The sequence below is a fragment of the Haliotis cracherodii genome, unplaced genomic scaffold (assembly GCF_022045235.1).
Source record: "Haliotis cracherodii isolate W230 unplaced genomic scaffold, xgHalCrac1.p SCAF_12, whole genome shotgun sequence".
NCBI lineage: Eukaryota > Metazoa > Mollusca > Gastropoda > Lepetellida > Haliotidae > Haliotis > Haliotis cracherodii.
In genome coordinates this window covers 10,358,550-10,384,323 of record NW_027266267.1, presented here as the reverse complement: position 1 = coordinate 10,384,323, position 25,774 = coordinate 10,358,550, and the positions used below count along the sequence as shown (strand labels likewise).

Here is a 25,774-nt window from a genome sequence, read left to right as displayed (position 1 = left end):
CAAGAATGTTTTAAACAAATCTTTGTAATGAACAGATTCAGAGGTGATACATGCAAATCATTTTGAATATAATGTGTGTATTATCTTGTTCAATATATTAACTGTTAAATAGTGTTTTAGTCTATTTATTATTTATTCAGATCAATAACTATGGTGCTACCATAAGTGTGGCAGTTGTGATCCATACCCTTCTATCACCTACTGGGTATGCATTGTGTTTTATATATTTGTCTCAGACTTAAGATGTAATATAATTGTTATGACCACATTTAATGCAATATTATATTATCATTAATGTCTGTTTAAAGTAGTGTAGATGTTTATACAGATTGTATAGGCATCATGTATATATATTGTGTGTGCATTACACAGCCAAATTAAAGTCAAAGAGTTGTATCCCTTGGATGTCGCATGTATAGCGTACAGTCTATCTGGTGCTTTAATGGATGACTGATATATGTAAAACTTACTTGAAATAAGCCCATTTTATGTATCTAGCATTGATGATAATGTTTATCATATTATGTAATTATGTGTTTAAGGGTGTCTGATATCTTACACCCTTGTTCTTATGCATCGCATCGCAATAAATACCTCAACCCGTAGGATATATTTGATCACTCTAAAAAGACATGCACTAAACTGTTACATGTTCATCAGATTGCACTTCGTAACGTTAGATTTCATTTTTTTAATGAAACTGCTTGTATGCTAAGTGATTACTGTAAAACTAGCCATCACCATATGCATGTTTGGTAACGGTGTAAGAATCAAGATTGAAACATCCACAAATATAATAAAAAAAGTTGATCATCAACGCAATCATGTCATCAGATACATTTCCACACTCCAGATGTCTATCAAAAGTATTGTGCGACGTCGTCATAGCTGATTTTTTTCTTCATGCGGCTTAAAACAACAAACACAGATACAGTTCTCTCAAAGATTCAAAATCGGATTTTAATGTGAAGAGACAAAGTGAAATTCTTCCACTGTGGCATATCACATTGTTTTCTGAAACTAGGCTTGTATATTCAGTCGCGTTTACATAGTTGCCAATTACAAAGGTAAGCACAAGTATGCCACAGTCATAAATTAATTGAACAATAACCTGCTTCCATCGATCAAATAAATCAAACCCTCCCTTTTCTTCGAGGAGTATCTGAAAGTTTATGGAGTGACGTATGAGGTGAGGTCCTAGGGGGTTTATTGCACTGATATGCCGATGTTCATGCACATATGCACATGTGTGTGTGTCTGCTTGTGCTAGTCCGGACTTTTTACCGTTTTATAGAGACACTGTGCAACAGTTAACATGCATACCCCAGTCATGACCAGATACATTTATTCTGACTCAGACCCATCCCATCTTTGTGTAATCCCCTTAGTGCTGACAGTCGGGAAGGGTAACAACGGGAACCACATTTTTACGTCATGTGGTATGATAAAACCAGCGGATCGAACCACCGACCTTCCCCTCTCGGGGCACACGCTCTATCCACTATGGGACATCTGTCGGAAAACATCGGTTTCTGACAGTATATCCTAGATTCAATGACGGATCATATGCCTCACTCATGACATTCTGCCACTGATACCTATGATACGCTAGATTCAGTTCTACTACTAGGATTACTTATTGAATCTTACCAATACGATATTCTTAATTTCAAGACTTGCACATGAAAAAGACACGACTTATACCTTATATATCTTATGTGAGAGACGACGTATATCGTATCTGAGAGACTACTTACATTCCTCATTTAGCAACCTATACCCTATTTTAGAAATAACTGATACACAGCCTTATATCTCTGAGAGATGAGTAATACCATACCTGTGACATACATTTTACCCTATTAGAGATATGACATATATTCTATCTGAGTGACGATTGATACACTATCTGGAAGACTACTTATACCCCATCAAAGAAACGACTTATATCTTACCTGTGACATGACTTACATGTATACGCCTTGTGAGAGACGAGTTAGACCCAATATGAGAGATGACTAATACCCTGCCAAAGAGACGAATTGTACCCTATCAGAGAGATGAATTATGCCCTATCTCAGAGACGAACAACTTTCTCATTGAGAGACAGCAAATACACAATCTGAGACACTTATACCCTTTCTGAAAGTCAACTTATATTGTCTCTGAGAGACGACATACTCTCTCTGAGTGACAACTTATACTCTACCTAGGAGAAGTTATACCCTTTCAGAGACAGGAAACATACCCTGTGTTAAGACTTATTTCCTGACCAAGTTAGGACTTATACCCTATCCGAGATAAGACGTATAACCTATCGGACTTAACTTAACTTAATTCTTATCTGCAAGATGTATTATAACCTCTCTGAGAGGTCAAGTCTTGGAAAGGCATTTAGAAGCGATACACACTAGGAAGATAATTTATGGATGTCAACTTCTTCATTATGAAGAACGCAACGTTTCGGAGTAGATAGTTACTCTTTCGGTGAATAATTGCTATAAAGTAGGAACATATATATGTATCTCTTAGAGCAACGAAAGTAGTAAGACAACAAGGGTGGAAATTTAAGGCTTATACATGATAAGCAGTGGACAAATGGAAGCCAACACTTGACAGTAAATAAGCATGATAGTTGAAGGCGATTGACGACTGGAAGTCAGGATTTATATCATCACTAATTGGTGATAGGCAACGGACCCAGAGTCTAGCAATAGCACTGTAGATACGTTATGGGAACGGATTTAACCGTGTTGATCTCTTTGGCGAAAATGGTGATTGATATAAGTTTTGATTATGCGTTTAAGACGTGTTTAGCAAAATAGCACGAGCAGAACATCTAAAGATGAGCATTCCTTTACACGTTTCAGAAGGTTTTAAACGTATTTGACACGGGCTTCGACTCGCACTCCTGAACATATTCAGAGCAATAAGGGAAAACAGTTTGATAATAAAACGTGTAAAAAATCCTTAAAAAGAAATGGGTACAGAGTATTACACCTGTCAAAATATAGAGGAAAATGGGCAGTGGTCGAGCAATTTGAAAGAATGCATTAACATCACATGTGGCGCTACTTTACAAAACGGAGATCGCGCCAATACGTAAACAAAGGTTACAATTTCAGTTATCAGAGAACGATAGGAAGAAAACCTGAAGGAGTAATTCCGGGGGATTTGTTAACAGAAATACTATTAGAAATATTATATTTTATTAATGTTTCTCGAAATATAAAGGCACCATTTTAAAAGCAGGAACTCATGTCAGATTCAGTAACGCTAAGATGTCCTTGGGAAAAGGTTATACTTCTAACTGGACAAAGGAAGTATTTAATATAGGTAGCGTTCTTTTCTGAAAGATTGCCCGTGGTGTATACATTAAGGGATTACTTTGGGAACGAATAAGTCGGAACGTTTTATCACGAGGATATACAACTCGTTCAGGAACCAGCGACATACGAAATAGATGAGATTGTATCGCGGAGATTAAACCCTGAGACTGGTGTGTCAGAAATGTTTTCATCTTGGAAAACCTACCCTAAAATATTCAACCAGTGGATCCCCGAATAAAGCATGACTTATGTCTACTAAATGGAAATCTTCCGGCATTTCAGCGTACAGATAACAGCATTTTTCATTATCATTATATGCTGTTTGAGTAACCCTCATGGTGTTCAGTTACCAGAAGGACTCGACCGACAACAACTCTGGATAGCTATCTGATATATAATGTAGTTGCCTTGGTTATCTGCGACCAAATCCTACCATAAAGCCCTCGACGAACCGCGATCCTCTTCACCAAATAGTCACCAGCTTAAGCGACAGTCCTCATTACGTCTTTCGCTCATAACGTAAACTTGACGATTCCTCCGGGACGTGAGAAGCCAGCTGGTGACCGTGAATACCATGGAGAGTTTCAATTATTTCGAGCAAGATAACCTTACACATATTTAGACTTGTACACCTTCAAACCCTTGTATGCGAGATGTGTGTACAGATAGTATTTGATCATGATGATGTAAAGCTGACTGATGCAGAAAGGTCGGTCAACTATAACGAAATTCGATGACGCGTTTGATGAGGGTTCCAGCCCTTTAGTGTGACTCGATAACCATCGTTATTATTGGTTTTGTTCAGATCATTACAAGGAAAGTTCGTTAGATATGAGACTTAATATATATGTGGCAGAGTAATATTTTGTACATACAAGTTAGGTTTTAATTCTATTTTAGCTATAGTTTTATACACATTCTTTTTCAGATTTGAATTAAGTACATAGTTTATTTACCTGTCTTACCTTTTGCCATATAATTGTATTTCAACTTAAACATTAATACCATAGCTTATCTGTTTCATTCAGTCTATTATTTATCCAACCTTGACTAACCATACCACTGCATGCTTTTCACCCACAGCACTTAGTATCCCACCCCGCGCATAGAGCACTCTATTGTTCTCTGTGGTCACTCACAGCTGACCACAGGTATACCTTTGTTTGCTTGTGATCTGAGGCAGTTGCCATATTACACTTGATGTATGTACATCATAGTCATGTTGTATATATTGTGAATGGATCTTGTATTCATGGATCTAATCATGCTAATGGATGTGAATATTTCATGGATTTGAAGGTTAGTCATAGTATATTTCTTGTGTGATACTTTATATGTATTTGTGTATTGAATCCACAGTTTAGTGTATTCTGATCATGATTATTTTATATGATAAAGTATTATAAAGCAGTTTCTTTAATTGATAAATAGCTAATTTATCCTAGGCTATTATCATCTTAACTTGAACAATAACTAAATAAAACTAAACCCTAAATAAACTGTAGTAATTCTATACCTCATTAAGGTAATTGTGTCAATTGTGTACAAGAATGTATGCGTATGTGTGAAAGTGCATTATTTAAGTAATTTGATCAATCCTTATTTTAAATAAATATTTTACTTGTGTGTTGTGTATAATAATAGTGTAAATAGTATCTGCATTAGTTTATACTTTGTCAATGCAGATGTAACTGGCACTATCTTAGAAGCCTTGGTGACACGGCACATGTTTCACCAGTCTGGTATGTATTGTCTATGTGTTATTCATGAATGTATAAATGTATGTATCTATATATATGCTGACGACGAATATCTTTGTAATTATCATGTAGTATTATACTTGTCTAGTGTTATGACAGTAGACATGGTTTATGTTTAGTTTAAACTGATTATAGGGTCATAAGCATATATAATATATATATCATTGTGCAGGTTACTTCCTACATGAGTAACATTGGTTTCTTGCTAATTGAATGTCCATTACATGTAAGGCCATTATGTATATTATAACAATGTCAATGTTCTATGTCTTGTATGCAGTATGTCTTATTATTTATACATTGTTGCAGGCCGTATTTATTCACCATTCTCTTCTAAGAGAATAAACAGCCATCAGCTCACACCCTGTAGCCGTTTGTTGTGTTTACCACCCCGACAACTACCGCTACTACATTGGAGCCCCCAGTGAGGATTTGATGGGACCATGAGGAAACTGACGTACACATGAGACCAACCACGTCGTTATGTGACGTCACACTTGAGGATCGATCCGCCATTATGACATGTGATCTGCGATGTGTGTTGACACAAGACCGGTAGATATGTGATTACATTTGACTTGAGTATTGATGAGACATTGAACATTATTATTATTGTTGTAATCATATATACTCTTACTCAACGTTGAGCATTTCTGAATTGATCATGGTCATGACACTCTATCTACGCTTGTGATAATTGTGACACTTAGTGTGTATATTAACCTGGATCCAGCAGAGAAAGTAATTGACAATTTATCATCATAAACATTTTTTAACACACAGCCGAGTTGAACTGACAACTGCGAGTGTGTGAAATTGTGTAATCACAGAAGGCAACTTCTGGATATTGCTTCACTTGTCTCTTGTGAATAGCATGTCGTCTTTCTGTATTCTTTTGTATACCATAGTGATGGCAATGCTATGCTGTACTTGTCATGTGACATATTTGACATGTTGTCTTCCGGAATGACTTCTCACTTACATGTTTTGCCATGCAATGAATTATATGTATGATTCATGCTATATTTGTGTTGGATGTGTATGATTAAAATCTGTCCTATAATCTGTGTGTTTATGCATATGTTGTTTGCAATATACATGTATTATACTATGGCCATTTTCAGGAGCGCTCCGACCATACCTATTATTCATGCCAGTCTTATGCTTCATGTATTTTTGTTTGGTATCTAAGCACTGTATGATTGGTCTGTGTGTGTTTGTGGCTAGGTAGTTAGTAAAATCAACTACTTAACTAACATAAATCATATAGCTATTACTTTAATTCCTAAATAGAGTGATAGGTTCATTTTGAGGTTAGCTCACTACATGTAGTTCATTAGCAGTTGTTGTCTTGCTAGTTTGCTACATTCAGGGAATTGTTGCTTGCTTTTCTAGTGTTGTCTTTGGTGTTGGTTTGCACTTGGTGTTTACTTAGTTTTGTACTCGGTTACATTCAGTGTTCTACATCGTGCAACTAAGGTTCATTGTCTTTGCTTAATCATGTAGAATCAGTTGTTTATACTTAACCCAATATCTGCGCGCGCCATAGTACACTCTGCACTGATGCACATTGCATTCTAATACTTAGATAATATTACGTGATGTGGTAAGTCATCATTAGCATGTACTGAAGACAAGCTTTAGTAAGTAGCTTGTGGGGTACCTGTGCACTACTTATCAACATACTTAGATTACATAGCAATTCCATTGACCTTGCCAATTATTTCTTATAATACACATGTAATGGGTATATTACCGTAGAATTCCTACACTGCGTGACATCATTGTACTTTGATTTTATGTGTGTGTAGTTAAGCACATTCATTTAGCTAACTGTGTAGTTTCTTTTCTGTGTGATTACATTGCACTCCAAGATCACATATCCCAATTTTTTTGGGGGGGGTTGGTTTATTTAAGTCTCTTTCAGCCTTTTGTTTTTTGGGGTTTTTTTTCACTTTGCATTTCGCCTACACGTCACAATGGCAGAAAGAGGACTTTCTGAGGAAGAGGTGCAGAAATTAATTTCTTCTTTTCAAAAACTAAAACTTCACCCTAAAGCTGACACACCAGAAGACTTGTTGAAGTGGATATCCGAAGTCGGTCAGGTAAAGCAGGAACATGGTCAACATGGTCAACATGGTCAACATGGTCAACATGGTCAAGCACAAGCAGGTTCAGAGGGTTCTTTCGTGCCTACCACTGTCACCCTGGCCCACACTCCACAGCTTCCATACTTTTCTGGTGACAGGAAGGGGGATGCCGATTTCGATCAATGGAGACACGAGTATACTTGTATGTCTACTCGTTACTCTTCAAAGATCGTTGCTGAAGCTGTTCGGCGCTCGTTACGTGGTAGAGCTGCTAGAGTGGCTATGCATGTAGACAAGGATGCCCCATTGAAGACACTCATCTCCAAGCTTGCTAGCGTGTTTGGTGATGTTCACACGGAACACAATATTATGTCACAGTTCTACACAGCCAAGCAAGGGGATGAAGAGAGTGTAGCAGAGTGGTCATGCCGACTAGAGGATATTTTGAGCCAAGGAGTCACACTTGGAAAAGTACAGCCTGGACAAACAGAAGATTTACTAAGGACTACCTTGTGGACTGGACTTAGATCACAACTGAGGGACCTCACAAGTCACAAGTTTGATCAAGGTGGATCATTTGAAGACTTCCTTCGTTACCTCAGGCAGGTGGAAGCCGACTTAAAGGAGAGGAACCCAGTGTCTAAGAAGAAGCCTGATGCCACAAGTAAGGCCACATTCACTCAGGATTCAGAGCTTAAAGAGATCCGGGGAATCCTGAAGTCCATGTCAACAGAGATTGCTGCTCTCAAGAAACAGAATAAGGACGCCAAGGAATCAGACTCTTCACAGGCAAACACAGGAGCAGCAAGGTATAACCAAGGTCAAGGTCAATCATGGCAGATACCCCCTCGACAGTGGATACGTCCACAACAGCCTAGAGAAAATCCGCAGTTTGGACGTGGTGGCCAACATAGATTCCAAGGACCACAGACCTTTTCTGATATTCCGGTTTGTTACCGATGCGGACAACCTGGACACATTAGGAGAGGATGTAGAGCCAGGATAGACAATGGTCCTTTAAACTTCAATCGGCCTATGGGGAGAGGCGGACCATGGGCCTAGACACACAGCATGTCAGCACTCAACAGCAGTTGGTTGCCGAGTAAGTTGGTAAGCCTACTGAGACTAATATCATGGTCAATGGTGTTAGTTCCAGGGCTCTACTTGACACAGGAGCGACCATTTCTTCTATTTCCAAGTCTTACTACCAACAGAAATTCAGTGAGATTCCTATTGAGCCACTTAAACACATCCTTAACATCGAGTGTGCAGATGGAGAGTTTTTACAGTATAGTGGGTACATTGTTGTGGACATTCAGGGAACAGGTAGTGCTCTATCTAAAGTCCGATGTTTACTTCTTGTAGTTCCTGACAGTTGTTACAACCAGACAGTTCCAATTACTCTAGGTACCAACGTTCTCTCTGTCTACATGCTCCAGTGCAAGGAGGAGTTCGGGGAAAGATTCCTTCAGAAAGCAGACCTCCATACTCCTTGGTATTTGGCTCTTCGTTCTATGTCCCTTCAGGAGAGAGAACTTGTCAAGAACAACTACTCCATAGGACGAATTAGAAGTTCAGAGCCAGGTCGCAAGATAATTCCAGCTAATTCTGAAGTTGTTATTCGTGGACATGTGATACAGCCCCTACCTTACAGATCCACTTGCACCATTATTCAGTCTACAAGAGGATCAGTCATCCCAGACGACCTTGACATTGAACCAACTTTAGTATCATATGATGGAAGAGGACAGAAGATGTTTGTGGACATACATGTATCAAACCTCACAACTCGTTCTGTTTCCCATTCCAAGTCGTGCTCTCTTATGCGAACTACAAGTTGTTAGCACAGAAGATGTACCAGAGATTCATCCTTTTACTCCAAGTAAGGACACAGATATCATGAATCTTATGGACTTTAAGGAAGCCAGTGTAACAGACAAGGAACTTCAACAAGGGAAACAAGTTATTTCTGACTACATCGACATCTTTTCAACAGGAGACACAGATGTTGGTCACACTTCTTCAGTGCAACATAGGATCGACTTAGTAGATGACACGCCTTTTAAACAGCCACCACCAGCCATGTATCAGGAAGTTAAGGATCACTTGCATCATCTACTCCTTGCTGGTGTCATAAGACGTTCTCACTCTCCATGGTCATCCAATGTTGTGCTTGTGCGCAAGAAGTCAGGAAAATTAAGGCTATGTGTAGATTTTCGCCAACTGAACCAGAAGACGATCCGAGACAACTACGCAATTCCGAGGATAGAAGAGATGTTTGAAGCCCTCTCAGGAACAAGACTTTACAGTACCTTGGACATGAAGAGTGGTTACCACCAAGTAGAGATAGAGGAAACACACAAGGAAAGAACAGCCTTCACCGTTGGACCCTTGGGATTTTACGAATACAACCGTATGCCCTTCGGATTATGTAACAGCCCAGCGACATACCAAAGGCTTATGAATGAATGTTTTGAAGGTCTTCACTTGAAGATATGTCTCATCTACTTGGATGACATCATCGTCTACTCCCAGTCAGTCAGCGAACATCTCATCAGGCTCAGTCAAGTATTCCAGAGGATCAGAGATACAGGTCTTAAATTATCTCCAGAGAAGTGTTCTTTCTTCAAGAAGAAAATCAAGTTCCTTGGCCATGTGGTGACTGAAGAAGGAATTACCACTGATCCTGATAAAGTGGACAAGATATTGAACTGGCCTCAACCAACCAACCCAAGTGATGTCAGAAAGTTCCTCGGTTTCGCCGGATATTACCGCAAGTTTGTTAAGGACTTTGCCAAGATTGCTAAGCCTCTGTCATCACTGATGCCCCATGGTAAATCTGGAAAGTCCAAGAAGAAGGTAATGGAACAGCCTTGGACTTGGGGAGCTGAACAGGAACACGCCTTTGAGAAACTGAAGACACTGCTAGCTTCACCACCCATCCTTGGATATCCAAACTATGGAACACCATTTGAGCTCCACACCGATGCCAGCGGTCAAGGACTTGGTGCAGTATTATATCAGGAACAGGATGGTGTGAAGAGAGTCATCAGCTATGCCAGTAGAGCACTCACCAAGTCAGAAGCAAACTATTCAGCTCATCGTTTGGAATTCCTTGCACTCAAGTGGGCGGTTTGTGAGAAATTCCATGACTACCTGTATGGAGCAAAGTTGACAGTTCTCACAGACAACAACCCCTTGACATACGTGCTCACCAGTGCAAAGTTGGATGCCACAGGTCACAGGTGGTTGGCAGCCCTTGCAGCATATGACTTTGATGTTCAGTACCGGCCAGGATTGAAGAATACAGACGCGGACACCTTGTCAAGGCTTCCGGAAATTAGTAGCAACGCCCCCACAGAACAACTTTCCATGGAATCTGTGAAAGCCATTTGTGGAGTTCTACACACTCAGCCTTACGTAGAGTCTTTGTGCCTTTCTACAGCTGCAGTTGATGAGGAATTACACCAAGAAGGGAAGGATCTGCAAGGAATGACAGACCGGGATTGGCGTATGACACAAGCTGCTGACGCAACCCTGTACCCATGGATCCAAGCAGTAAGAGCCAAGAGGAAACCCAGGAGACAAGACTATCCGCATACCCCAGCTGACACATCATTACATCGATGCTTCGACAACCTCACTCTCCAGCGTGGGATTCTATATCGCCAAATCAAGTCTGAAGGAGAGACAAAGTATCAGCTGGTGTTGCCATCACGATTTATCCCTGATGCATTACAAGGCTTGCACAACGAGATTGGACATCCAGGACGTGACCGAACACTATCACTCCTACGTGACAGGTTCTATTGGCCAGGGATGCAAGCTGACACAGAAGACTGGATCAGGAATTGCAACAGATGTTTGAAAAGGAAGACACCAACAAATGCACGTGCTCCTCTCGTTAGTATCACCAGTACCCAGCCTTTGGAATTAGTCTGTATGGACTTCCTTACTCTGGAGACTTCAAAGGGAGGATACCAACATCTGCTTGTGATAACTGACCACTTCACACGATACGCCCAGGCAATACCTACTCGGAACTTAACTGCCAAGACAACAGCAGAGGCGTTCTACAACAATTTCGTTATGCATTATGGGATGCCAATGCGGATCCACAGTGACCAGGGTGCAAACTTTGAAAGTAGACTTATGAAGGAGGTTTGTGACATTCTAGGCCTATCTAAGTCAAGGACCACACCGTACCATCCGATGGGGAATGGCATGACAGAAAGGTTTAACCGGACACTGCTTGACATGCTTGGTACTCTGCAGCCAAGCCAGAAGAAGGATTGGAAATCACACGTGAGACCTTTAGTTCATGCCTACAATGCTACCAGGCATGAGTCAACTGGCTACACTCCTTTCTACTTGATGTATGGAAGAGAGCCTCGCCTACCTATTGATCTTGCATTTGGAATCGAAACGAACAGGGACAAGCACACTCTAACATCTTATGCTGAAGCCCTTAGACAGCGACTAGAACAGTCTTACAAGATTGCTTCTAAAGCATCAAGAACAGCCCAAGGTCAACAGAAAGCAGGCTATGACTTGAAGATCAGAGGTGCTATTGTGCAACCCGGAGAGAGAGTCCTTGTAAAAATTCTAGCCTTTGAAGGCACGCAGAAGCTTTCGGACAAATGGGAGGAGGACCCTTACATCGTTACTTCTCAGCCAAACATGGGCATTCCAGTGTTTGTTGTGCAGAAGGAAAACGGAGAAGGCAGAACACGTACTCTGCACAGGAATCACCTCCTTCCCATAGGATCTTTGCCAAGGACAGATGAGCCAGACAAGCCAGCCAGACCAATTCCAACTCCGAGACCACGTCGCAGGAAAGGACAAACATTGCCAGCCAAGGAGACAATAGAAGTGTCGGACCAGGATGAAATCAAGTCGGTTAGTACAGAGAGCTTGACAGCTGGAGTACCCATAGTGGCTGATGACATCACAATCATCAGTGAAGAGTCTATGGAAGATGGCGCTATCTCACAGTCTGAAGGTGACGATCTGACGACTGGAGGGGTAGACAGTGCAACTTCTGATGGTGACGGCCATACACTGCAGGACAGAGATCCCCTCAGTACAGAAGTTGATGCTGGAGATGTAAGAACTGAAGAACAGGATCAGGAACCAGACTTACATAGGGGAGCTCCCACCTCTTTGACACCTGATGTCCGACCAGAATCAAAGCCACCACCAAGAACCTCTACCCGACAGAGAAGACCACCGGAATGGCAGCGCTCAGGGGACTATGTCATGAACCAGGCTACTGCAGAGGATTGGAGACGAAAGGCCAAACTCCTAGAGCAACTGGCAGAGGTTGGAGTCTTCGAGCAACTTGGTGGAGCCATGTCACAGATGATAGTTTCCCTACTGGATAAACCCTGCAAATGACGAGGACGTCATTTGTGTGGAGGGGGAAGTATGTGGCAGAGTAATATTTTGTACATACAAGTTAGGTTTTAATTCTATTTTAGCTATAGTTTTATACACATTCTTTTTCAGATTTGAATTAAGTACATAGTTTATTTACCTGTCTTACCTTTTGCCATATAATTGTATTTCAACTTAAACATTAATACCATAGCTTATCTGTTTCATTCAGTCTATTATTTATCCAACCTTGACTAACCATACCACTGCATGCTTTTCACCCACAGCACTTAGTATCCCACCCCGCGCATAGAGCACTCTATTGTTCTCTGTGGTCACTCACAGCTGACCACAGGTATACCTTTGTTTGCTTGTGATCTGAGGCAGTTGCCATATTACACTTGATGTATGTACATCATAGTCATGTTGTATATATTGTGAATGGATCTTGTATTCATGGATCTAATCATGCTAATGGATGTGAATATTTCATGGATTTGAAGGTTAGTCATAGTATATTTCTTGTGTGATACTTTATATGTATTTGTGTATTGAATCCACAGTTTAGTGTATTCTGATCATGATTATTTTATATGATAAAGTATTATAAAGCAGTTTCTTTAATTGATAAATAGCTAATTTATCCTAGGCTATTATCATCTTAACTTGAACAATAACTAAATAAAACTAAACCCTAAATAAACTGTAGTAATTCTATACCTCATTAAGGTAATTGTGTCAATTGTGTACAAGAATGTATGCGTATGTGTGAAAGTGCATTATTTAAGTAATTTGATCAATCCTTATTTTAAATAAATATTTTACTTGTGTGTTGTGTATAATAATAGTGTAAATAGTATCTGCATTAGTTTATACTTTGTCAATGCAGATGTAACTGGCACTATCTTAGAAGCCTTGGTGACACGGCACAGGTTTCACCAGTCTGGTATGTATTGTCTATGTGTTATTCATGAATGTATAAATGTATGTATCTATATATATGCTGACGACGAATATCTTTGTAATTATCATGTAGTATTATACTTGTCTAGTGTTATGACAGTAGACATGGTTTATGTTTAGTTTAAACTGATTATAGGGTCATAAGCATATATAATATATATATCATTGTGCAGGTTACTTCCTACATGAGTAACATTGGTTTCTTGCTAATTGAATGTCCATTAGATGTAAGGCCATTATGTATATTATAACAATGTCAGTGTTCTATGTCTTGTATGCAGTATGTCTTATTATTTATACATTGTTGCAGGCCGTATTTATTCACCATTCTCTTCTAAGAGAATAAACAGCCATCAGCTCACACCCTGTAGCCGTTTGTTGTGTTTACCACCCCGACAACTACCGCTACTACATATACACAAGCAGTTAAACGTTAGGTCATTGTTATCTGTTCCCACTGTTGATATGTTTCGGAATCATTGTGTTGCTTAAACGCGTAAAAGAGGCCTATGCAATGAGTTGCCATTTACCTTGTTCCTTCACCTGTGTTTCGATACACTACATGTTCAGTGTTAGGAACATAGATTAGATTTCAATACCAATTCAATGAGTCAGGAGGCTTTTCAATGATATTCAGAGCACAACATGTTAAACTGTGATTATTGTGCATCTTGATGTATACACAGTGAAACAGAACGTGGTCCAAAGGCGTATTAACAGAGCGGATAAGGTGGCTGTTCAGGTGAGATATACAAATATTTCGACATTTCTTGATTTTATATTTTAGGCGAGTTGAGTGCATGTGTTTAAAAGTATCCACTAATGATACCTTAAAAACAATGCTTTCTCCATAATCAGTAGGTGTTTCAAGTTTTCTGGCTCTCTAAGATGTGAACAACGTCGTCTGAAACAAGGGTAAATTCGCTGCAACTGATTTACAACCTGTTTTTGTCTTTAACAAAATCGGCGATGATCAGACGGAGTCTACATTTATCGACAATATCTAACTAACAGTTATCACAGTTTCCCATGGCCAATGCAGTATCTTTCTGTAGAAAAAGAATGTTCTCCATTCTGTTCTATTATTCCTCATTACGCATTGTCTCCAACTATATTTTTTCTCTTTTTCGCTTTGTATTCTTCTACTATAATTAATTGTTCCATTTATTGTAATAATTATATTAGTGTTTTTATTCAGGCGTATTACATGTGCCTATAATTAAGTTACTTATAATAATCCTAACTCGTGATAAGTAATTGTAGTATTCCGAATCATTTTGAAGTTTAATATGGACAACACTAAATTAACTGTTAAAACGGACATATCATAGCATGTCCTTGGCCCAGAGAACGATAAGCTTTTATCATGGAATAACATTTTTTTGGCAGAAAACAAAATATATCTTATGTTCCTTTAAATATGTTTTTTTCCTAAAGGCTTAAAGCATATCTTTCCTCTCGGCACAAGTTTTGAAACCACTTCTTCTGTCAGTGCTGAACTTTAAGCATGGGCGGTAGGGTAGTCTAGTGCTTAAAGCGTTAGCTCGTCACGCCGAAGACCCGGGTTCGATTCCCGACATGGGTACAATGTGTGAAGCTGATTTATGGTGTCCCCCGCCGTGATATTGCTGGAATATTGCTAAAATAGGCGTAAAACCATATTCACTCACTCACTCACTTTAATCAAAGATGACCATAAGCAGATATATACTGAACCAAATTAAAAACTTCACAATCCCAAAATTTTAACATTTTGACCAGTTATCATTGTGGGCCCTAATTGTTTTTTTCAACAGCAGTGGCCATGTGTTGTCTTCAGATAACACCCGTTTTGTACAGGTGAATCAATCAAAATCATGTGCACAGCACTATAGTGGTAAAAGTGTGTCTTCACGTGCAACTGGTCACGTGGCCATAATACCGCACATGTTTTCAGCCATACTTGTTAGCAGTCATTAACAAAAAAAAAGAAAAACACAAGAAAACAAAAGTCTTTACGGCCATTTGTCATGCCACGGCCTTCAAATGTGCAACGTGAACGTGCCATCGGCATGTTGCAGACAGGAACCTCCGTAGCTGAAGTCGAAAGGACGATGGGTTGTAGTCGACGGACTGTTTATGATTTACAGACGCGTCTACAGCAAAGGGGTACCACCGCTGATCGCCCTCGGCCAGGTCGACCACGTGTGACGTCACATGCAGAGGATCGTCAGATTGTCTAACGTCATCTCCGTAACCGACTTTTGACGGCTACATCAACCAGAAATGAACTGTTGAGGGGTAGACTGAGTGCGCAAACTGTTCGAAACCGTCTGAGAACTGCTCACCTTCAAGCACGACGGCCATACAGCGGGCCGTTTCTGACTCAATTACACAGACGTCAGCGTCAGTTGTGGGCACAGCGAAACTTACGATGGACTCAGAGGAATTGGAATCAAGTTGTCTTCAGTGATGAATCCCGATTTAATCCTCGATTTGCTGATGGTAGGGCGAGGGTGTGGAGGCGCCGTCATGAATGTTACGTCCAGTGTTGTGTACAGGAAGTTGTCAGATTTCGAGGCGGAAGTGTCATGGTGTGGGGTGCTTTCGGTGTCAATGCACGTTCCAGGCTTCTTGTCATCCGTGGCAACCTCAACGATGCTGCTTACCGCAACAAGGTACTGGCACCAGAACTTCTGCCTTTTATGGCAGCACATGGACCCAGTTTGATCTTCAACACGATAATGCCAGACCCCACACAGCAATTTTGACAAGGAATTTCCTCCAGAATGTGGGAGTCAACGTCAAGGTCAAGGTCTCCCGACCTCAATCCCATCAAACACGTCTGGGATGCTCTTGGCAGAAGTCTGCGCACTCTCCAGAAACAACCACAGAATTTGCAAGATCTTGGCACCATTTTGCAGCAACAATGGTATCGTCTTCCCAATCATGTGTTCACAAGCATCACAAGGTCCATGCAGAGGCGTTGTGTGACAGTTGCCAACGCACAAAGTGGCCATACACGCTACTGAACTTGTGTGCCATAAATTCTCGTGCTTGGGACTTATGATTTAAACTGTTGATGTTATTACCGAATACCGTAGGTGTTTGGAACAAATTATGGTTACCACCGTTAATTAAAATCATTCTTTGGACATTAATGATTAAAAATTACCTTCTCTGATACATTTCTCCATTGTATATCATATATGGGATTACTTTTAAAAGTGTGAAGTTTTTTATTTGACTCAGTATATATGGTGTATGGTATATGGCATCTGTGTAAACTTACGGAAACCACAGAGCATCACCAACATTTGCCTACATTGTACTTGTATAGTAACTCTGCAATAAGTACTTCATTATATCGCATAACATGTCCTGGGGTGTCAGTGGTGTAAGTTTTGGCGAATTGTTTTAGTCAGTGGAAATCAGCTGTAATTCTCTGGTTTCTCCAGATTCAGCTCATTTTCTTCAGTTCAGTCTTAACTGTTACTGTATTTGACCAATCGGAACCAGTATCAGTTCAAGTTGCAGCCCACAATCGGTGCAACAAACTATTTACCACAATAAAGTAACCATCGTCTGCAAGAAAAACAGAAATCCCAAAGCATCACATTCTCAAATAGATACATCCCATTTAATAACAGTATCCGATGTATCACTTGTAACTCTGTAAAAAAAGTGTGTCGGCTCTTGTAATTATTATATCATCGGTGTCAGCAGTAAATGTACCCCGTGCATATTTTCGTGTAGATGTTAGAAACAAATCTTTCATATATATTTGTGAACGTTTAGACATTCACTGAGGCGGTAACAGCAGATGTCTTTAACTGATCAATACTTGACAGACAACAATGTCCCTAAAATCAGTACCGCCAGTTTACACCGCCTATTCTAATGTAATGCTTCACCAAGAGAGACGCCGAGACCCGTGAAGATCCGGGGTAATTTAATAACAGTATCCGATGTATCACTTTTTCTTGTAACTCTGTAAAAAAGTGTGTCGGCTCTTGTAATTATTATATCATCGGTGTCAGCAGTAAATGTACCCCGTGCATATTTTCGTGTAGATGTTAGAAAATAAATCTTTCATATACATTTGTGAACGTTTAGACATTCACTGAGGCGGTAATAGTAGATGCCTTTAACTGATCAATACTTGACAGACAGCAATGTCCCTAAAATCAGTACCGCCAGTTTACACCGCCTATTCTAATGTAATGCTTCACCAACAGAGACGCCGAGACCCGTGAAGTAATAAGTAATAATAATACAATTCCATTGCCTATCCATGAGTTTGGCTAACCTGGGGGTTACATTGTAGATGTAAGAGGAAACGAATAAATTCAGGTGCGCATTTGACACATGATTGTTACGTATTTCACTAGTGGGGTAGATAGATATATAAACTTTGCTTGCACATTCTGTTTTTGAATTTCACTTTCAATGAATCAATATATTTTTAGAAAGACAAGTCACAATGTAAAAAAGTTTGCGTTGTCTTTTTTTCTAGGTGGGAATTATCCTGAAACGAGAGGAGAATATGTTGGTCTAGATAGGAATGCTGTCACAAAAATGAGCAGTCTCTTTCATGTCGTTTGCAGCCTAAAAACGGCAATATTAAGCCATATTTCAAGGTGCTTTCGTTGGAAATGAGGTTAAACCAGCAGGCTCACTGTCACCAGTTAACGGCGTAAGAATCAAGATTACCACATCCACAACTATAATAAAAACGCTACTATGTCACCACATTCTAAATGTCTATCAAACGCATTCTGCGATGTCATCATAGCTGCAATATTACTTACTGCGGCGTAAAACAATAAACAAAGATACAGTTCTCTCAAATCTTCAAAACCAGGCTTTACTCTGAAGAGACAAAGAGAGATTCTTCCACTGTGGCGTATTACATTTACATAGTTGCCAAATACAAAGGTAAGCAAAACTATGTACATTCATTTCCGAACAAAACCAACATAAATTGCTGATACAGAAGCAGCCAATGATTATAGGATCCGAAACTCGTCATTGTGTCCTTCGTTGATGCCACGGCAACAGAGACTTTCCATTGTCTCCAACCATGACAACTGTAAGACTGCCTTGATTGTCAATGCTACACATACACAATAATGCCACAGTCATAAATTCATTGAACAATAACCTGCTTCCATCAATCAAATAAAGCAAACCCTCCCTTTTCTTTGAGGAGAATCTGAAAGTTTATGGAGTGACGTATGAGGTGAGGTCCTAGTGGGTTTATTGCACTTATATGGCGATGTTCATGCACATGTGTGTGTGTCTGCTTGTGCTATTCCGGACTTTTTCCCGTTTTATAGAGACACTGTGCACAGGTAACATGCATTCCTAAGTCATGATCAAATACATATATTCTGACTCTGATCCACCCATCTTTGTTTCATCCCCTTAAAGACGAGAGTCGAGCAGGGTAACAACGGGAACCACATTTTAACGTCATGGGGCACATGTTCTATCCACCATGGGACACCTGTCGGAAAACATCGGTTTCTAACAGTATATCCTGGATTTAATGACGGATCATATGCCACACTCAAGACATTATGCCACTGATACCTATAATTCGCTAGATTCTGGTCTACTACAAGGATTACTTATTGAATGTTACCAATACAATATTCTAAATTCCAGGACTTGCACATGAAAAAGACACGACTTATACCTTATATATCTTATCTGAGAGACTACTTACATTCTCATTTAGCAACCTATACCCTATTTGAGAACTAACTTATACCACGCCTTATAACTCTGAGAGATGACGTATATCCTATTCTATCTGAGTGACAATTTATACACTATCTGGAAGACTACTTATACCCCATCAAAGAAACGACTTATATCCTACCTGTGACATGACTTACATGTAGACGCTTTGTGAGAGATTACTTAGACCCAATATGAGAGATGACTAATTCCCTGACAAAAAGACGATTTGTACCCTATCTGAGAGATGAATTATGCCCTATCTGAGAGACGAACAACTTCCTCATTGAGTGACAGCAAATACACAATCTGAGACACTTATACCCTTTCTGAAAGTCAACTTATATTGTCTCTGAGAGACGACACACTCTCTCTGAGAGACAACTTATACTCTACCTAAGATAAGTTATACCCTTTCAGAGACACGAAACATACCCTTTCTGTGTTAAGACTTATTTCCTGACCAATCGGACTTAACTTAACTCAATTCTTATCTGAAAGATGTCGTATAACCTCTCTGAGAGGTCAAGTCTTGGAAAGTCACTTAAAAGTGATACACACAAGGAGGAGAATTCATGGATGTCAACTTCTTCATTATGAAGAACGCAACTTTTCGGAGTAGATAGTTACTCTTTCGGTGAATAATTGCTATAAAGTAGTAAGACAACAAGGGTGGAAACTTAAGGCTGATAGATGATAAGCAATGAACAAATGGAAGCCAACACTTAACAGTAAATAAGCATGATAGTTGAAGGCGATGGACGACTGGAAGTCAGGATTTATATCAACACTAATTGGTGATAGGCAACGGACCCAGAGTCTAGCATTAGCCTTGTAGATCCGTTATGGGAAACGGATTTAACCGTGTTGATCTCTTTGGCGAAAATGATTGATGTTAGTTTTGATTATGCGTTTTTAGACGTGTTTAGCAAAATAGCACGAGCAGAACATCTAAAGATGAGCATTCCTATTCACGTTTCAGAAGGCTTTAAACGTATTTGACACGGGCTTCGACTCGCACTCCTGAACATATTCAGAGCAATAAGGGAAAACAATTTGATAATAAAACGTGTAAAAAAAATCCTTAAAAAGAAATGGGTTTACAGTATTACACCTGTCAAAATATAGAGGAAAATGGGCAGTGGTCGAGCGATTTCAAAGAATGCATACAAATCATATGTAGCGCTACTTTACAAAACGGAGATCGCGCCAATACGTAAACAAAGGTTACAATTTCAGTTATCAGAGAACGATAGGAAGAAAACCTGAATAAGTAATTCCGGGGGATTTGTTAACAGAAATACTATTAAAAATATTATATTTTATTGACGTTTCTCGAAATATAAAGGCACCATTTTAAAAGCAGGAACTCATGTCAGATTCAGTAAAGCTAAGATGCCCTTGGGAAAAGGTTATACTTCTAACTTGACAAAGGAAGTATTTAATATAGGTAGCGTCCTTTCTGAAAGATTGCCCGTGGTGTATACATTAAGGGATTACGTTGGGAACGAATAAGTCGGAACGTTTTATCACGAGGAGATACAACTCGTCCAGGAACCAGCGAAATACCAAATAGTAAGATTGTATCGCGGAGATTAAACCCTGAGACTGGTGTGTCAGAAGTGTTTTCATCTTGAAAAACCTACCCTAAAATATTCAACCAGTGTATCCCCGAAACAAGCATCACTAATGTGTACTAAATGGAAATGTTCAGGCATGTCAGCGTATAGATAACAGCATTTTTCATTATCATTATATGCTGTTTGATTAACCCTCATGGTGTTCAATGACGAGAAGGACTCGACCGGCAAACAACTCTGGATAGCTATCTGATGTATGATGTAGTTGCCTTGGTTATCTGCGACCAAATCCTACCATAAAGCCATCGACGAACCGCGATCCTCTTCACCAAATAGCCACCAGCTTAAGCGACAGTCCTCATTACGTCTTTCGCTCATAACGTAAACTTGACGATTCCTCCGGGACGTGAGAAGCCAGCTGGTGACCGTGAATACGGCCCCATTATCATATACCCGATGGAAATACCATGGAGAGTTTCAATTATTTCGAGCAAGATAACCTTACACATATTTAGACTTGTACACCTTCAAACCCTTGTATGCGAGATGTGTGTACAGATAGTTTTTGATCATGATGATGTAAAGCTGACTGATGCAGAACTATAACTATAACTTTTCAACTATAACGAAATCCGATGACGCGTTTGATGAGGGTGCCAGCCTTTTAGTGTGACTCGATAACCATCGTTATTATTGGTTTTGTTCAGATCATTACAAGGAAAGTTCGTTAGATATGAGACTTAATATATACACAAGCAGTTAAACGTTAGGTCATTGTTATCTGTTCCCACTGTTGATATGTTTCGGAATCATTGTGTTGCTTAAACGCGTAAAAGAGGCCTATGCAATGAGTTGCCATTTACCTTGTTCCTTCACCTGTGTTTCGATACACTACATGTTCAGTGTTAGGAACATAGATTAGATTTCAATACCAATTCAATGAGTCAGGAGGCTTTTCAATGATATTCAGAGCACAACATGTTAAACTGTGATTATTGTGCATCTTGATGTATACACAGTGAAACAGAACGTGGTCCAAAGGCGTATTAACAGAGCGGATAAGGTGGCTGTTCAGGTGAGATATACAAATATTTCGACATTTCTTGATTTTATATTTTAGGCGAGTTGAGTGCATGTGTTTAAAAGTATCCACTAATGATACCTTAAAAACAATGCTTTCTCCATAATCAGTAGGTGTTTAAAGTGTTCTGGCTCTCTAAGATGTGAACAACGTCGTCTGAAACAAGGGTAAATTCGCTGCAACTGATTTACAACCTGTTTTTGTCTTTAACAAAATCGGCGATGATCAGACGGAGTCTACATTTATCGACAATATCTAACTAACAGTTATCACAGTTTCCCATGGCCAATGCAGTATCTTTCTGTAGAAAAAGAATGTTCTCCATTCTGTTCTATTATTCCTCATTACGCATTGTCTCCAACTATATTTTTTCTCATTTTCGCATCGTATTCTTCTACTATAATTAATTGTTCCATTTATTGTGATAATTATATTAGTGTTTTTATTCAGGCGTATTACATGTGCCTATAATTAAGTTACTTATAATAATCCTAACTCGTGATAAGTAATTGTAGTATTCCGAATCATTTTGAAGTTTAATATGGACAACACTAAATTAACTGTTAAAACGGACATATCATAGCATGTCCTTGGCCCAGAGAACGATAAGCTTTTATCATGGAATAACATTTTTTTGGCAGAAAACAAAATATATCTTATGTTCCTTTAAATATGTTTTTTTCCTAAAGGCTTAAAGCATATCTTTCCTCTCGGCACAAGTTTTGAAACCACTTCTTCTGTCAGTGCTGAACTTTAAGCATGGGCGGTAGGGTAGTCTAGTGCTTAAAGCGTTAGCTCGTCACGCCGAAGACTCGGGTTCGATTCCCGACATGGGTACAATGTGTGAAGCTGATTTATGGTGTCCCCCGCCGTGATATCGCTGGAATATTGCTAAAAAAGGCGTGAAACCATATTCACTCACTCACTCACTTTAATCAAACATGACCATAAGCAGACATATACTGAACCAAATTAAAAACTTCACAATCCCAAAATTTTAACATTTTGACCAGTTATCATTGTGGGCCCTAATTGTTTTTTTCAACAGCAGTGGCCATGTGTTGTCTTCAGATAACACCCGTTTTTGTGCAGGTGAATCAATCAAAATCATGTGCACAGCACTATAGGGGTAAAAGTGTTTCTTCACGTGCAACTGGTCACGTGGCCATAATACCGCACGTGTTTTCAGCCATACATGTTAGCAGTCATTAACAAAAAAAAAGAAAAACACAAGAAAACAAAAGTCTTTACGGCCATTTGTCATGCCACGGCTTTCAAATGTGCAACGTGAACGTGCCATCGGCATGTTGCAGACAGGAACCTCCGTAGCTGAAGTCGCAAGGACGATGGGTTGTAGTCGACGGACTGTTTATGATTTACAGACGCGTCTACAGCGAGGGGGTACCACCGCTGATCGCCCTCGGCCAGGTCGACCACGTGTGACGTCACATGCAGAGGGTCGTCAGATTGTCTAACGTCATCTCTGTAACCGACTTTTGACGGCTACATCAACCAGAAATGAACTGTTGAGGGGTAGACTGAGTGCGCAAACTGTTCGAAACCGTCTGAGAACTGCTCACCTTCAAGCACGACGGCCATACAGCGGGCCGTTTCTGACTCAATTACACAGACGTCAGCGTCAGTTGTGGGCACAGCGAAACTTACGATGGACTCAGAGGAATTGGAATCAAGTTGTCTTCAGTGATGAATCCCGATTTAATCCTCGATTTGCTGATGGTAGGGCGAGGGTGTGGAGGCGCCGCCATGAACGTTACGGCCAGTGTTGTATACAGGAAGTTGTCAGATTTCGAGGCGGAAGTGTCATGGTGTGGGGTGCTTTCGGTGTCAATGCACGTTCCAGGCTTCTTGTCATCCGTGGCAACCTCAACGATGCTGCTTACCGCAACAAGGTACTGGCACCAGAACTTCTGCCTTTTATGGCAGCACATGGACCCAGTTTGATCTTCAACACGATAATGCCAGACCCCACACAGCAATTTTGACAAGGAATTTCCTCCAGAATGTGGGAGTCAACGTCATGGTCTGGCCGTCAAGGTCTCCCGACCTCAATCCCATCAAACACGTCTGGGATGCTCTTGGCAGAAGTCTGCGCACTCTCCAGAAACAACCACAGAATTTGCAAGATCTTGGCACCATTTTGCAGCAACAATGGTATCGTCTTCCCAATCATGTGTTCACAAGCATCACAAGGTCCATGCAGAGGCGTTGTGTGACAGTTGCCAACGCACAAAGTGGCCATACACGCTACTGAACTTGTGTGCCATAAATTCTCGTGCTTGGGACTTATGATTTAAACTGTTGATGTTATTACCGAATACCGTAGGTGTTTGGAACAAATTATGGTTACCACCGTTAATTAAAATCATTCTTTGGACATTAATGATTAAAAATTACCTTCTCTGATACATTTCTCCATTGTATATCATATATGGGATTACTTTTAAAGTGTGAAGTTTTTTATTTGACTCAGTATATATGGTGTATGGTATATGGCATCTGTGTAAACTTACGGAAACCACAGAGCATCACCAACATTTGCCTACATTGTACTTGTATAGTAACTCTGCAATAAGTACTTCCTTATATCGCATAACATGTCCTGGGGTGTCAGTGGTGTAAGTTTTGGCGAATTGTTTCAGTCAGTGGAAATCAGCTGTAATTCTCTGGTTTCAGAAACTCCAGATTCATCTCATATTCTTCAGCTCAGTCTTAACTGTTACTGTATTTGACCAATCGGAACCAGTATCAGTTCAAGTTGCAGCCCACAATCGGTGCAACAAACTATTTACCACAATAAAGTAACCATCGTCTGCAAGAAAAACAGAAATCCCAAAGCATCACATTCTCAAATAGATACATCCCATTTAATAACAGTATCCGATGTATCACTTGTAACTCTGTAAAAAAAGTGTGTCGGCTCTTGTAATTATTATATCATCGGTGTCAGCAGTAAATGTACCCCGTGCATATTCTCGTGTAGATGTTAGAAACAAATCTTTCATATATATTTGTGAACGTTTAGACATTCACTGAGGCGGTAATAGCAGATGTCTTTAACTGATCAATACTTGACAGACAACAATGTCCCTAAAATCAGTACCGCCAGTTTACACCGCCTATTCTAATGTAATGCTTCACCAAGAGAGACGCCGAGACCCGTGAAGATCCGGGGTAGAATAGGTCTTCAGCAGCCCATGCTTGGCATAAGAAGCGACTATGCTTGTCGTTAGAGGCGACTGGCGGGATCAGATGGTCAGGCTCGCTGACTTGGTTGATGCATATCATCCATCCCAGTTCCATGGATCAACGCTCATGATGTCAATCACTGTATTGTCTGGTCCAGATTCGATTACTTACAGTTTTAATAACGGGTGTGATTATACACGTCATATTGCAAAAATACATAATTATACAAACTGAATGCGTTTAAGGCGTACTGTCAAAGATAAAATACTGATGTTTAAGGATTTATTTACACTAGACAATGATCACCAAGCTAAAGCACTAAGGCTTTAAGAAAGCAATTGATAATAAGACTCACAGGCAATATTCACACATCAGCAACACTGATTGTAAACTAGTCAATTTTCAGATACAACTGACACGATGTAAATGCACAGAGGGTATCAAATATGACACAGTTATCGGTTGCCACGACGTCGGAGTACATATATTAACGGCCATCTGTTACGTGACCACCTTCTTTCTACTCAGCTGGACAGTGACTCTGAACTGGGGAGTGTCTTTGAACTTCCTCGATGGGACCGATGCAGTCGTACAAACTGTGACCCAGTTTGGGACAATATCCCAGAGGAAAAAAAGCACTAAGCTTAATAATTTGAAGGGGGAC

At 40.0% G+C, this 25,774-nt stretch overlaps 1 protein-coding gene across 1 annotated transcript; it reads left to right on the top strand.

Moving 5' to 3' along the window:
- Positions 1–11,403: 11,403 nt before the first annotated feature.
- Positions 11,404–12,576, top strand: LOC139456992 (uncharacterized). Its single transcript, XM_071238450.1, has one exon. It carries the CDS (start codon positions 11,404–11,406, stop codon positions 12,574–12,576), a length of 1,173 nt encoding a protein of 390 aa, XP_071094551.1.
- The last annotated feature ends 13,198 nt before the right edge of the window (positions 12,577–25,774 follow it).

What these genes read in the sequence shown, in the direction of transcription:
- LOC139456992 (XM_071238450.1), top strand. Translation starts at nt 11,404, where the DNA reads ATGACAGAAAGGTTTAACCGGACACTGCTTGACATGCTTGGTACTCTG.